The sequence below is a fragment of the Dasypus novemcinctus genome, chromosome 20 (assembly GCF_030445035.2).
Source record: "Dasypus novemcinctus isolate mDasNov1 chromosome 20, mDasNov1.1.hap2, whole genome shotgun sequence".
Classification (NCBI taxonomy): domain Eukaryota; kingdom Metazoa; phylum Chordata; class Mammalia; order Cingulata; family Dasypodidae; genus Dasypus; species Dasypus novemcinctus.
The window spans coordinates 29,710,735-29,724,431 of NC_080692.1; the positions used below are offsets into that span (position 1 = coordinate 29,710,735).

The following is a 13,697-nucleotide window of genomic DNA, read 5'->3' on the forward strand; positions in this document are numbered from 1 at the left end:
GACTTCATTGCAATTTCTCTGTGTGCCATTTCTCCCCTTGCCCTTGGGGGATGTTTCATCGGCCTATATCATCAGGTTCTGAAGTTCTTGGAACAACTCACCTTAATGGCGTTGTTGAGCAGTGACCCAGAGCTCCTGAAGCAGCCACTGTCCTTCTGCTTCTGGGAGAGCCAGGTGAGGGCTTCGGTGATGTGTGCTTCCTCGATGAAGATGTAGGCTCGAGCCTGGGCGAAAGTCTTGAGCACAAAAGCCGTGAGCCTGAGAGGGGAGGAAGAATGGGGTGCTGAGGTCATTTGCTTTCATGCTGTGTTCAGGTGTCCCTCCCCGGAGCCCCTCCCATCTCACCACACGCTCATGGACATCAGTGAGCTGTAACTGAAAATTTGGAGACCTTTCCTTTGAAGCTGGCAGCAACTGTTTTTTTATTTTGCTGCCATGTGTTTTTTTCCTTCTTTATTTTTTTTTAAATGTTGCATTCAAAAAATATGAAGTCCCCATATACCCCACCCCCTCACCCCACTCCTATATCAACAGCCTCTTTCATCATCGTGGCACATTCATTGCATTTGGTGAATACATTTTGGAGCACTGCTGCACCACATGGATAGTGGTTTACATTGTAGTTCACACTCTCCCCCAGTCCACCCAGTGGGTCATGGCAGGGCATACAATGTCCAGCATCTGTCCCTTCAGTACCACCCAGGACAACTCCAAGTCCTGAAAATGCCCCCACATCATGTGTTTTTAAATCTGTTATCAACAGATCTTTGTTTCCTAGAGCATTTCTGTCATTTTAGGGGTTCAGGTTCCTCTGAGATCCTTGAGTGGTTGAAAAAAATATCTGCTCCTTCCTTCTGAACATCCTGTATTTTTTTCCACTTGCAGATTTCTTACCTACTCTACTGCATCTTTTTTTTTTAAATATACTTTTTAATTTATTTAAAAAATATACTTAGGTTACATAAATGTTATTTAAAAAGCATAGGGGATTCCTATATGGGGGCAAGTCCCTACCCCTCCCACATTTCCCACATTAACAACATCCTTTATTAGTGTGGTACATCTGTTACAATTGATGAACATATTTTGGAGCATTGCCACTAAGCATGGATTATAGTTTACATTGTAGTTTATACTCTCTCCTGCACAATTTTGTAAGTAGAAACAAGATATATAATGGCCTGTACTTGTCATTGCAATGTCTTTTAAGACAATGCCCAAGTCCCAAAAATGCCCCCATATTACACCTGTTTTTCCCTCTTCCTCCCCTCAGAATCTCCGGTGACCATTTCCTTCACATCAATGATAAAAGTCCTTCTATTGCTAGAATCACAACAAGCATATAGTAGAATACCAAGTCTGCTCTAGTCCATTGGTCTTCCCCAATCCTGAGGATTCTGTGATGATGATGCCCATCCTGCCTCTAATTGAGAGGGTGCTTAGATCCTATGGGGCAAATGGATGGGATTATCTTGCTTGCAGTTACAGACTCTGTTCCTTGGGATGGTTGTTGTCCATCATCATCTCAGTGTTACTGCACCTCATACTGTAATGGACTAACGCCTTCTAATGTTTTGATTCAAAGACATAAATATTTCTCTCCACATCACTCTGCCCTTCCACCAGTTTCCAGGACATTGATTTCCATGAATTCCTGTGTATTTAGATTTAGGGGGGGGGAGGGAGAGGGAGAGGGAGAGGGAGAGAGAAAGAGAGAGAGAGAGAGAGGGAGGGAGGGGGAAAGGGGGGGGAGAGAAGGGGGGGAGAGATAGAGATATATATATAGAGAGAGCATGCACGAGAGAAAGTGCCTGTGAGAGAGGGCATTATCTGGTAGAAAACAGTCAGATCTGCTCTGTGAGTAATGGCTGTAACTTTAATAAACCTTTTTTTTTTTCTTTCATTAAAAAAATTATTGAAGTATATCACTCACACATAAACCTACTTTCTAACATTTCTCAATGCTGAGCAACAACTCAAGAGGGCTGATCATAAATGTATAATGGGTCTTTAGCAACATAAGAAGGAGGATATAAAAATAATCAATCTCAAAGTGTTCTCTCTGTTGCCACTTCTTAGTTGTTTAAACCAAAGACACTTATTTATTTACACAGAGAGTTTCCTCCTCTGTGAAATGAAGCAAATACTCTCACTTCATAACGTTGCTGTAAGAAGTAAATAGGTTGGTATATGTATATAACTTGTACTCACAGCTGAAACTCAGAATATATATATTTTTTCTTACCAGGTGTTGCCCTGGGCACTGCCATATTGCTCCCCAAAGGTGCTGTAGGAGCCATCTCGATGTTTGTAGTTCAGCTGCCTCTGGTAACCTGGAATGGGAGTTTGCAACTGGGTCATAAAGAACCAGGGAAAGGCAGGCTACTCATATGCCAGGGAGCCACAGACATTCTGTGAGCAGGACCTGCCATGGCTTTGTGGGTATTATAGGGTGGGAAGGTTATTGTTTGCATGTGAATCACCATCATTCAGTTAATATCTGGTGATGTAACAAGCCTAATTGGGAAAAGTCTTATTAGAGTAATAAAGTAAATTTTTCTCTGTCTTACTTACCATTGACAAGATAACCAATGGCTTTGGACTTGATCTCCTGAGTCAGTTGTTTGGTTTCATTCAGATAGTTCAGGACATAGATGTTAGGTGCAAATAGGACCATGTTCTGTTCTCCACAACCAAAGGGCATCTGGAGGAGATTTTGTGTATTTTGCATAGCAGAACCTAGTATGTCACCTGGGGAATGTGAAAAATTGGATGTCAAAATAATTTCAGTTCATAAGTAGCCAACATTATTAGAGACAAATGTCTTTCATATTTAGAGTCACATACCAAGCTATCATTTAGGCAAGGGAAAAGTTATAATTACAGAATGAGCATTCCAGGACACTAAGAGAAATAGAAGCTATCAATAAGTTAATTATTAAAATATAAATGTATAGATGAGATACAGAGCAGCAGCTCTTTTATCACAAGTTTCCTAAGTACAAGGGGACTTACCCAAAACTGAGAAGGAAGCTCTGGCAGACTCTTTGACTACATTTGATGGGAGCTTCAGGGATATTTGCTCTGATGTTTCAGTACCTTTGGATGCAGATAAACCAAATCAAAGGAAGATACTTATCTGTGAATGTGTGTGGGCTGCAAAGCCATGCTGCCTGGGTACTCTGCTATCTCTGCCACTTACTAGCTGTGTGACCTTGGTCAGTTACTTCACTTCTTCATGGTCTAATTTGCTCATGTTGTTGTGATGATTCAGTGAAATAAAACATGTGAAACATTCAGAACAGTATCTGCCACATATTAATTCTCAATAAATTTGAGGAGTTATTATTATTAATATTTTTATATTTAGCAGTAGTAGTATTGCATCTCCTAGAGGAACTCTGGGCTCTGGGTCTCAGAAATAAGAATTTTGACTTAGGAATGAAATTAACTTTGAACAGACCAGATCCTTTTGACATTATGTGACTTCCAGACCCCTTTCCCTTCTCCTTTAACCATATTCTGCATTGCTGGGTATAACAATTCTCCAAAGGGAGGCTAGGAGCTGTCAGGGACCTATTTGTTCTCTGATTTCATTATAGCAACATTACGACTTAAGTTGTTACATTTCCTCTCTTATTCTATATATTTGCATGCATTCCCATGATTATGAATAGATAACATAGACATACCTTAAATTGATCCTTCTTAAATGACAAGCATGGTGACAGATACACTGTGACATAGAACTAATACCAAGGTGACATTACTGTTAAAAAGCTACTGTCATTTTACAATGATATGATGAAGTCTAAATGTAAATTGCTTTTATTTGCCATGAAAAATTCTGTTTTCTAGTGATGTGAGTCAAGTGCTGTGTTTCCTCATCAATTCTTTCAGCAACTATCTATCTCCTGTGGTTCAAATTGATCATGACTCTGCCCTCTTTCTGCCTAGTCCTGGGACACTCCAGACTCCTACACCCAGGCTTGTTAATGAGCAGCCACCGGACTATGGAGGTAAGAGGGCTGACTGTGAACCAAGAAATCCCCAGGGGAGAGCGTGAACTACAGGGTACACTATTATCTGTGTAGTGCAGCAATGCCCCAAAATGTGTTCACCGAGTGCGAAGAGTGTACCACAATGATGAGGGAGGTTGTTGGTGTCGGAGGAGTGGGGTGTGGGGGAGTGGGAGGTATACAGGAACCTCACATTTTTTAATGTAACATTTTTTTGTGTGATGAACATATCTTCAAAAAATACAATTTACAAAAATGTGGTGGGGGTGGGGAGTGGGTTATATGGGAACCTCATGTTTTTTGGTTTTTTTTAAATGTTTTTTAATGTAACATTCCTTGTGATCTGTTAACTTTAATTAAAAAAAAAAAGATTTGGTTGAAAAAAAAAAAGAATCCCCAGGGTTAATTTGTCTGTACTACCTTAAGCCATGTTAACTTGCTCTCTTGGGCTCAATGTCCTCTCTGTAAAATGTGCATGAAGAAATACTATTATGCTTACCTTAAAGGAACATTTCAAAAACCGAATGAGATAATTGTGTTGACATGCCTTGTGACTTAAAGTATATATCCCTGTGAGGCACTGTTCTCACCATTATTATGAGTTTGGGCTCTTACCGGATGCACAGGTCATAGAGTTGAAGGTCTTCTCTTGCTCAATACCTTCAGGCTTGGGTGAAAAGAAAGAAAAGGAGAAAAAGGGAGAGACATTTAGTGACAGGATGACAACCACAGATTTCTTATTTTGAAATGTGGGAATTACACTAAATGCTGTTTAACATTCACTTTATTATTAAATTTTTATAAATCCACAGAATGTTGAAGAACCAGGGTTTGGGGATTACACTAAATGCTGTTTAACATTCACTTTATTATTAAATTTTTATAAATCCACAGAATGTTGAAGAACCAGGGTTTGGGGATTACACTAAATGCTGTTTAACATTCACTTTATTATTAAATTTTTATAAATCCACAGAATGTTGAAGAACCAGGGTTTGGCAGAGGAGAAAACTAGGAGGGACAATAAGGGTAGGGAATGATCAAAGGTAACAAATGTGAGAAATATGCGACTCTTGCGAGAGAAGGTGGAGAGACCAAGAAAAGGGAACAGCTCTTGGATAATTTATGGAAAATTATTTACACCAAAAGGATAACTGTCATACTCATGGAATAGGAGATTCCATTATTTTATGGGATGTATTATATGAGCACAATATCGATTATCCTTTATTATCTCAAGACTGGCCATAGTGTTTTTTAAATAATCACCACTATTAGGGACTCAGAAAAACACGTCAAGTGGTCCAGACAGACTTACCTCCACCAACAGGGTTTTGATGACTGTGTCTTTCCTCCCAATCTCAGGGACCATGGCAATCTCATTCCCACATGGCTCTAGGGACTGCTGTGCCTCTGCACTCACTGATATGTTCACATTCCCTAAAACAAAGAAGCTAGACAAAATGAGTATCCAGCGAAGTCCTCCCTCAGAGCTGAAAATGACGCTATGCTCTGTAATTACTCTAACCTCACAACTGGCTGAAATGAGAAATAAAACTGAAAAGAAAGAGCTAATATACACTGAATGAGCAATATCCAAGGGCAGTGTCTGTGGGACGAGGGTGGGGGTGAAGGTAATAAAGGAAGAAAAGAATTCAACTTTATAGAAGTATGTTCATGGAAAGAAAAAGGGAAAATATTATGCAAAAAGAATGCCCAGACAGCTATACCCTATTGATTGGCGGACCATTTTGTGCACTCTCACTCACCTAGGGTTTTAGGAATTACTGTCCAAACCAACGTTTGCCGCTCATTTCCACAGATGCAATAGGATTCTTTTCCCTTTTGGCTTTGGGAAGCGAGGAAGGCTGATGAAGCTTCCAGTTGCACACTGACCTATCATCCGTGAACAAAGGAAGGACAATGAATGCATGGAATTGGGGCCAAGTGTGAGGGGCTGGAGTAAATTGGGATTTGGGGAAAACAACGTATGCAGCATAAATTCATCCATGCTTTGAGAAGCATGAGAATGGTAGTGATAGAAATCAAGACCGATTATCTCTTAGAAGGATCCGGCATTTGCATTCTGGGAAGATTGGAGTGATCTGCAGATGTAGCAACAGTGGAGAGGAAGCAGCAAGGTATATTGCCCCTGGAATCACTACCTACTGGTTCCTACCCACTGTGTAGATTTTCTTTCTTCCTCCCTCCTTCACTTCTTCCAACATATATTGCATGTCTAGTTTATACAAGGCATAGCAAATTATGAATGGTATATAAAGGGTTTTTGACCTTGAGGATATTGCGTTACAAAGGAGACAATCTATATGTAAAGTTATTACATAATTTACAAAGACATAAGTGCTATTAGAGAAGTAAAACTATAGATTACAGAAATTTAGAGATGAGAGCTCGGAGAATGACACTTAGGGAATTAAGAAAATTCAGAAACTCAGAAACTCAGTGTCAAGAATCTTCCTGGAACAGCCCAATCCAAGGTCCACAGAGAAAAGGTGGCATTGGAGTGGAGTGGGAAAAGTGGACATGGTGGCTGATATGGGTATGGGGAATAGCAGGAAGAGATGAGATGTGGAGGCGCCTTTGGGACTTAGAGTTGCCCTGGATGGTGCTGCAGGGGCAATCACCGGACATTGTAAATCCTCCCAGGGCCCAGTGGATGGAATGTGGGAGAGTATGGGCCATGATGTGGACCATTGACCATGAGATGCAGAGATGCCCAGAGATGTACTTACCAAATGCAATGGATGTATCATGATGATGGGAGTGAGTGTTGCTGGGGGGGTAGTGGTGGGGTGGGGGTGATGGGGTTGAATGGGACCTCATATTGTTTTTTTAATGTAATATTTTTACAAAATCAATAAAAAAAAAAAGAATCTTCCTGGAACAAAGCCTAACTTGTAGGAAAGCGTTCTGCAAGCTTCAGAAAATTAAAAAAAAAAAAAAAAAAGGTCTGTTCTTTGGAGAGCCATGGATTTAGCAGCTGAAATATCATTGTGTTATCGCTCTGATAATGTCCTGCCTAGCTTGGCACTACTTATTTGCAGTGTTAACACATGATTTCCAGAATTATGGATTATCTTGGGAACAGAATCAAGAACTGACTGGCCAATGGCATTTTCCACTCTTTCTACCCTTTCAATTTACCCTTATTTTTCTTACCCGGATGCATTTGGGAAGGTAGTTTATGACAGTGGCTTTGAGTGGGAAGGCCTCTCCCTGAATCACAGAGTAGGGCATTGTGAGCTCCACAAAGATGGGCTGGAAGGCTTGGAGAGAGGCAACTGGAGAAAGTCCAAGCCCAGTGTCCTCAGACAGGCAGAGGGCTCCCGCCTTCCATTCAGTGATGGTATCAGGAACTGTTACTTCTAATTCAGCCACACCTGATGAGCTGGGGAGGATGGCAATATGAAAAACAAAAATTAAGCAGGCAAAAGAAGTCTTTTCTCAAGGAGAATCTTGTAAAGCTTAAGGACAAGAACTGAACCCACTTGTGGCTGTGTGTGCATGTATATACCTGATGATATAACAGGGACTGAGTTGGGAAAATGGATGGCACTATATGGTGCCTCTTTCCCCTATCAACATATGGCAGCATCATATTTGTCTGTACTTTAAATAGAAATATTTGAAAGTGATTCAATTTGGTCATGAAACTGCCATTGTTATTATACCATCCTATAAAAGAACCCATTTAATAATCAAGATCCAACCCATTGACTTGTGTTTATGCAGCCTGATTTTCTTGGTTATGTGCTTGTTCAAATCTTACAGCTTATTGAAGGCTCCCTTTAGTACTCACATCTGTTTTCTGGCAGTCTCAGGAATAATTATTTTAGAATTGCTCAGCTCTGAGACAATGACACTAATCAATCTATTTAATTGAAGCATTTTATTTAGGTCTACCTTGAAAGGGTAAGAAGTAAAGACAATGATTTATAACTTTTCAGAAAGATTATCTTAGGAATGAAAATGCCGGCAAATCCACATTCTTCTCTCACAGCAAATGGAGGAGAGTGAACACTACTTACTCTACCACCACCAGCTCCCAGATCCAGGTCTCAGGGAAATAGCTCCGCACTGTTTCAGGAATTGGCTCGGGACTTTGTATACTATTTGCAGGTATTGCAAATGAGTTAACTGGAGGACCATATGGACCCACTGGTCCACGTGCCATTATAAAAGGTTCTAAAATAAAAGAAAATAGCATTCTACGTAAGAAAACCCATTCATTGCACGGGGCACATGGAGAGCTAATTTTCAGTTTGCCTGTTCAGCTTGCCTCCCTAAAAGATGGAAAATGCCAATGAACTTTGGAAATAATTTGTTGAGCCCTCATTCTCTGAGCAGAAAGGAATCTTTGTCAAGGTTAGAAATTTCATGTATCCCAGAGATAGCATAATTTTATGTAAATGGAATTTGGAAGAGCAAGATAACTTGGAGAGGATTTTGTGGGTCTGGGAAAGACTGGCAGGTTTTCAGTGTGAAAGAGTATTGATTTACTATTAGGGGAACTGAGCAGGAATTCTGAAACTCTCTTTAGGCAATGTGAATGATGGTTACACTGAAAGTTGTTTGATGTACTAGAGGATGAATAGAATTTAATAATACCAACATTCTCTACAGGATATACTATATTGAAGCTTGCAAATTTTTCTTTGGATAACAAAGCTAAGCATTTTATTTTACCCTATTTATTTTATATAAAGGGGAAATCAAGAATTCAAGACCTCAAGGAGAGTTATTTCTATTTGGAATAGCCCTATGCTTGAGACAAAGATATCATTTACAGAAGTGATAAGTTAGAGAATTAGACATGAAGACTTTCTAGTCCATCCCATGCCTGAAATGATGCTTATAAATTGAGTTTGAGCTAGGGATGTATCTCATTTGCTATTTCAGAAATACATGTGAAATAACATTTATAAGAAAAAAAAATTTCCAGAAATTTCCCCTCAATATTTCTCTCAACTTAAAAGCATCAATAAAGTTCTTTAATGAATATCATACAGCTTCTTTCCGCCGTGTCTTTCCAAGTGATAACCATCTCTGTCCTCACTGATGTTCTATTTTCCCTGTCTTGCTCTTACCTTTAATATCCAAATGGATGATGCATCCAAATAAATTATGCTCCATTTTCTATCCCAGATGTCAAGGGACCTCCAACTCCTCCAACTATAGCAGCTAACAAACCCTGGCAGTATATGTTATCAAAACTCCATTTATTGGATACCAGCTATATCCTCCTAATGTCTCTTACTCTCAATGTCAACTTGACTCTCTGTCTGTCCTTTCACATTCTCTATATTCAAGTTCAATTCCTCCTCATTTCACAACTAATAAACTCTACTGTAAATGCCTTTAAATCCATTTCCCAAGACAAAATCTTTTTTATACTTCTTTTCCCATCTGACTTCATGAAAATGTGTTGATCCCTGGACTCACCCATTTACGTTGTTTCATGCTAATCACAAAATACCTTCAACTGAATGTTATGCTCATGGCTTTAATAAGGGGCAAAAATTATAAAACCTTAAAACTTTATTTTCTTTTAAATTCCGTATCTAGTGTGAGCCTTTAAAAGTACATATTAGCTCATTTCTTTCTTCTGAATATTTCCCCATTTTACTCAGAGTGAAAATGAAATCCTTACAATGACCTAAAATGCCCGGCACAATCTGGTCTCATTTATTCCTCTGGACTCTCTCTCCAACTACTCTCACCTTTACTCACTCTGTTCCAACCACACTGGATTCTATACTCTTAGAATAGTCCAGGCGATTTCTCACATCAGAGCCTTTGAAAAGGCAGAATGTTGTAGAGGTTAAGAACATGGATGTGGAGTCAAAGTACCTGATTTAAATCCCCACTCCATAACTTATTGGCTGTGGGATCTTACGGCTTGAGTTACTTAACCTTTCTGGTCCTTAGTTTCCCCATCTGTAAGTGGCATTAAGAGTACCTATCCTGTAAGGTTGCTGTGAGAATTAAGGGCATCTGTCTCTGTCTAGCTACCCATACCTCTATCCATCATCTATCTCCTGGAACATAATAAGAACTACATAGGTATTTTCTATTATCAATATTGTTTCTTCCTTCTGTAATATTTTTCTTCCAGATAGCCATATAGTTTGTTCTCCTACTTCCTTCAAGATTTAACTCAAATTTCTTTCTTTTGGTAAGTCCTTCACTGACCACTCTATATTTGCAACTACTGCTAGCCTCACTACCCTCCTCCCTATTTGAATTTCCACCATAGCATTTATTGCCTTCTAACAAACTATATAATTTACTTTGCTAATTTGTTTATACTCTCACTATGCCCATTAGAACTTAACGTCCATGGGGCTAAAAATTATTCCTCTTGTTATTTGTTATATATCCACAAAATGAGTCTGTGTTCAATAAGTATTTATGGAACATATGAATGAATGATAACTTTCATAATTGTAACTTCTTCATTTTTACTCTTTTGGGCACTAATAATTTCTTTCATTTTCTAACATAATTTTGGTCCCCTGTTTATATTTGCCATTGTCCCTATCTCTTAAATCCTGTGGACAGTATTAAAATTAACTTCTCCATACATGCAATCCTGTGCCATAAATCTTGAGAGCGTATGATAGTTTCTTAAATAGAGGTTCAGGTTCTTCAAATTATTTCCCAGAACTTTCACGGGTATTCCAGTTTTCTTAGCTCTTTCATTGTCTCATATAGTTGGGTCATTTGTATTTGCCCACGTCAATCCCTTTTGTTCATTCATCACATTTTTTAGAAATTCTTTTTTCTAAGATATATCATATTCCTTAAATGCTGTCCTTACCCATTTCTAGGAAATTTCCTTCTCCCTAACAGCTTCATGGCACTTCTTTCTCATGATTATTCTCTTTTTCCCTATACTCTATTCTCTATCATGATTATATTACATCTTATTTACTTGACAAAATCGTATTTATAACTGTTGAGAAATTTTTTTGGAATTCTTGAAAGTTATATTTAGAGTAAAACAGTCCATGATCCTTTAAAAGTGGGATGCTAACATTGTTCTTTTCATGATGAGACTGGTTTTCAGATGGATATTAACCTTAGATATAGTTCCAATGTCATGGAACATACAACATAGAAAACAATTTTTGAGGAGTCAAAATTTTAAATTTATTTTGGTACATTATATAAGGTATTTTGCAAGATATACCAAATTTGGAAATTCCAAATTCCTTCAACTGTTTAGTCAAATTCCTTCAGTTTATTAATGAAGGACTAGAAGTTTAGAGGAGAGGCTTGACATGATGACTTTATACATGGACCCCTGATTTTCAATCCAAAGCCCAAAGGATATAAATCTTTCTTAACAGATAGATATCAGAAATATTTTGAAGGAAAGGGTGGTCAGGACCAGGGGTGGGAGGGATGGGAAAGGGTTGGAAAATGGACTTCAAATATTAGAAGAGCTGAGGCAACACATATGTTTTAATGGGAAGTTGAAGGGCCTAGAAAAAAAATCTGCTTTGTTTGAGTGGTGTTTAATGGCCCTGGATTATGTGATATTTCTGCCATGTCTACACTTTTTCTTTACACCAGTGAATCTGTGTCTTCAAGATACATCATCTCTATGAATGTCTTTCCTGATTCCATAGTCAAAATTATTCTCTCCTTCCATTGTGAACCTCTTTATAGTATGCCAGAATCTTGTGTTTCATCTCATTTTGTGCCCTAAAGTATCTGACTATTCTAAGAAAAACTGGTCAGCTTTGGCTATGTCACTTACCAGCTAAGTGGCCTCAGCAAAAACAATTTATCAGAATCTTGGCTTCTTTATGGATAAAATGGTGTTAAGGCTTCTTTATCCATCTAATTTTACCATTTTAAGCAAAGTAATGTTGTTGAATATGCCAGAAAATTAGAAGCAACTTGATATTTTACCTCCATAACCATAACGCAGGTGCTCTATTCCTCTTGGGGGTGGGTAGTACGTTGAACACGACTTTGGTTTTCGGATTTTTGTGTTGGTGAACACTCTTAGTCCCATACCCTAGAAGAAAATGACCACTCAATCCAATTGTAAACTTGATTAGATTATATAAAATATATTTTTCTTAGGAATTGCCCTATGTATTTCCAATAATTTTGATGCTTTATTAATTCCACGGAGATACACAAAAATCAGGAATATAAATAGAATGGTAAAGTTACTATACTTTATAAATTTTTAAGATTTTATTATTTTTGGCTTTTTGAAGGCAAACTAAACATACCTAAAAATTCCTGGATGAATAGGCATAGGCCGGGTGTAGCCCTGACTCTGAAATACTAACTGGATGATCTTAGAAACTTTAGCCACTTTATTGACTTTATTTTTCTCAGCTGGAAAGTGAAGAGACCAGCCTAAATGATCTCTAAAATTATTTATAGATACATCATTTTAATCACATTCAGAAATTCACAAACCATAACATTAATAAATAATAAGAATTTTACCTTCAGGAGGCTATAAATATCAGCTTCTTCAAAACTTGGTAAGGGGGGAAAATAGATAAATCTTTTATGCCTGAAAGTAGGATTTGAACAGCTTGCAGAATTTTCCTCCTGTTCATCCAGATTGTCAGGGAAGCCAGTGAGATCCTTCACAGTTAGCATGTTATACACCTGTAACAGTGTAGATTAAAAGCTGAACTCTTGCCCACTTTTCTTTTACAATATTCAGTGAACCGGGGGAAATGTATAATTGTCATCAATCTTTTCTTGAATATCTTCAGGGACTTGGCATATTAGAAAAAAAGCAAAAGATTTTGTTTGTTTTTATCGTGCTTTTGTTCTAAGGATGTAAAACCTACTTGGGAAAATGAACCCAAGAATTAATAAAATCCTAAGTCCCTGAATTAATTAAACCTTAACAAGAGTTTAGAGGCAAAACTAGATGAAATATAGGAAGGAGCTCTAATTTGCCTTTGTATTTGATAAGTAGTTAATGAACTGGGGAATTTAGGTATGCATTAAGTTTCTACATCTACTTAGCTTTGTTTTTGGGTAGAAGAACCCAATAGGCACATACATGGCACAAATCACCCACATTGGGGTAAGCAAACCATGGAAGCCAGGTGCAACCTGTTGCCTCTCCCTGTGAACCACAAATAACCCTGTGCTAGGGTCTAGATGTGTTTCCTTGGTTTCCAGGACTGGGTAATAACTGTGGGCTGAGTTCCACCTGGGGGCATTTCAGAGGGTGGTCTGTCTGCCCTTTCCCTCCCCTTTTGCCCTAAGCACATGTAACCCCCCCCCCCCCCAGAGTAAGTATGCAACTTTTATGGCACTTGCCCCCACCCCCATTGTTAGATCTATTTTCATTGGGGAGAGAAATGACAGAAATCCTTTCATTATGGCACAAGAAGGGTGTGCATAGATCATCTGCCTGCAGTGGCTGCAGATTGAAACCCACTGGCTGTGGAGGACTGATGCCCACTAGTGAAGTTCGCCTTGCTCTGCCTCCTCTCTTTTCAAGTAAAACATTGTTCCATCCATTGCCTATGTGAGCCGTGCTTTGCTGGCTGGGTTGAGACCCTAGGACTGTGCTCCTGGTGGCTTTCAATGTTATGCTTTTGCTACCTTCCCTGCAGAGAGACTCCTTCCTTGGAGGCGATAATAGGTACCTCTTTCTGACCT

General features: G+C 38.7%; 1 protein-coding gene across 1 annotated transcript in view; it reads right to left on the bottom strand.

The window, feature by feature from the left end:
- LOC101438219 (PZP alpha-2-macroglobulin like) overlaps nt 1-13,697 on the bottom strand; it is a 41,778-nt gene that overhangs the window by 9,171 nt on the left and 18,910 nt on the right. Inside the window, exons 16-26 of the mRNA XM_004451386.3 lie at nt 12,516-12,683; nt 11,961-12,069; nt 8,069-8,225; nt 7,200-7,428; nt 5,789-5,915; nt 5,338-5,459; nt 4,635-4,686; nt 3,016-3,099; nt 2,575-2,751; nt 2,246-2,333; nt 102-258 (exon numbers count right to left, since the gene is read on the bottom strand). Coding sequence (XP_004451443.2) covers nt 102-258; nt 2,246-2,333; nt 2,575-2,751; nt 3,016-3,099; nt 4,635-4,686; nt 5,338-5,459; nt 5,789-5,915; nt 7,200-7,428; nt 8,069-8,225; nt 11,961-12,069; nt 12,516-12,683 — 1,470 coding nt within the window. The remainder of the gene's footprint in view (nt 1-101; nt 259-2,245; nt 2,334-2,574; nt 2,752-3,015; nt 3,100-4,634; nt 4,687-5,337; nt 5,460-5,788; nt 5,916-7,199; nt 7,429-8,068; nt 8,226-11,960; nt 12,070-12,515; nt 12,684-13,697) is intronic.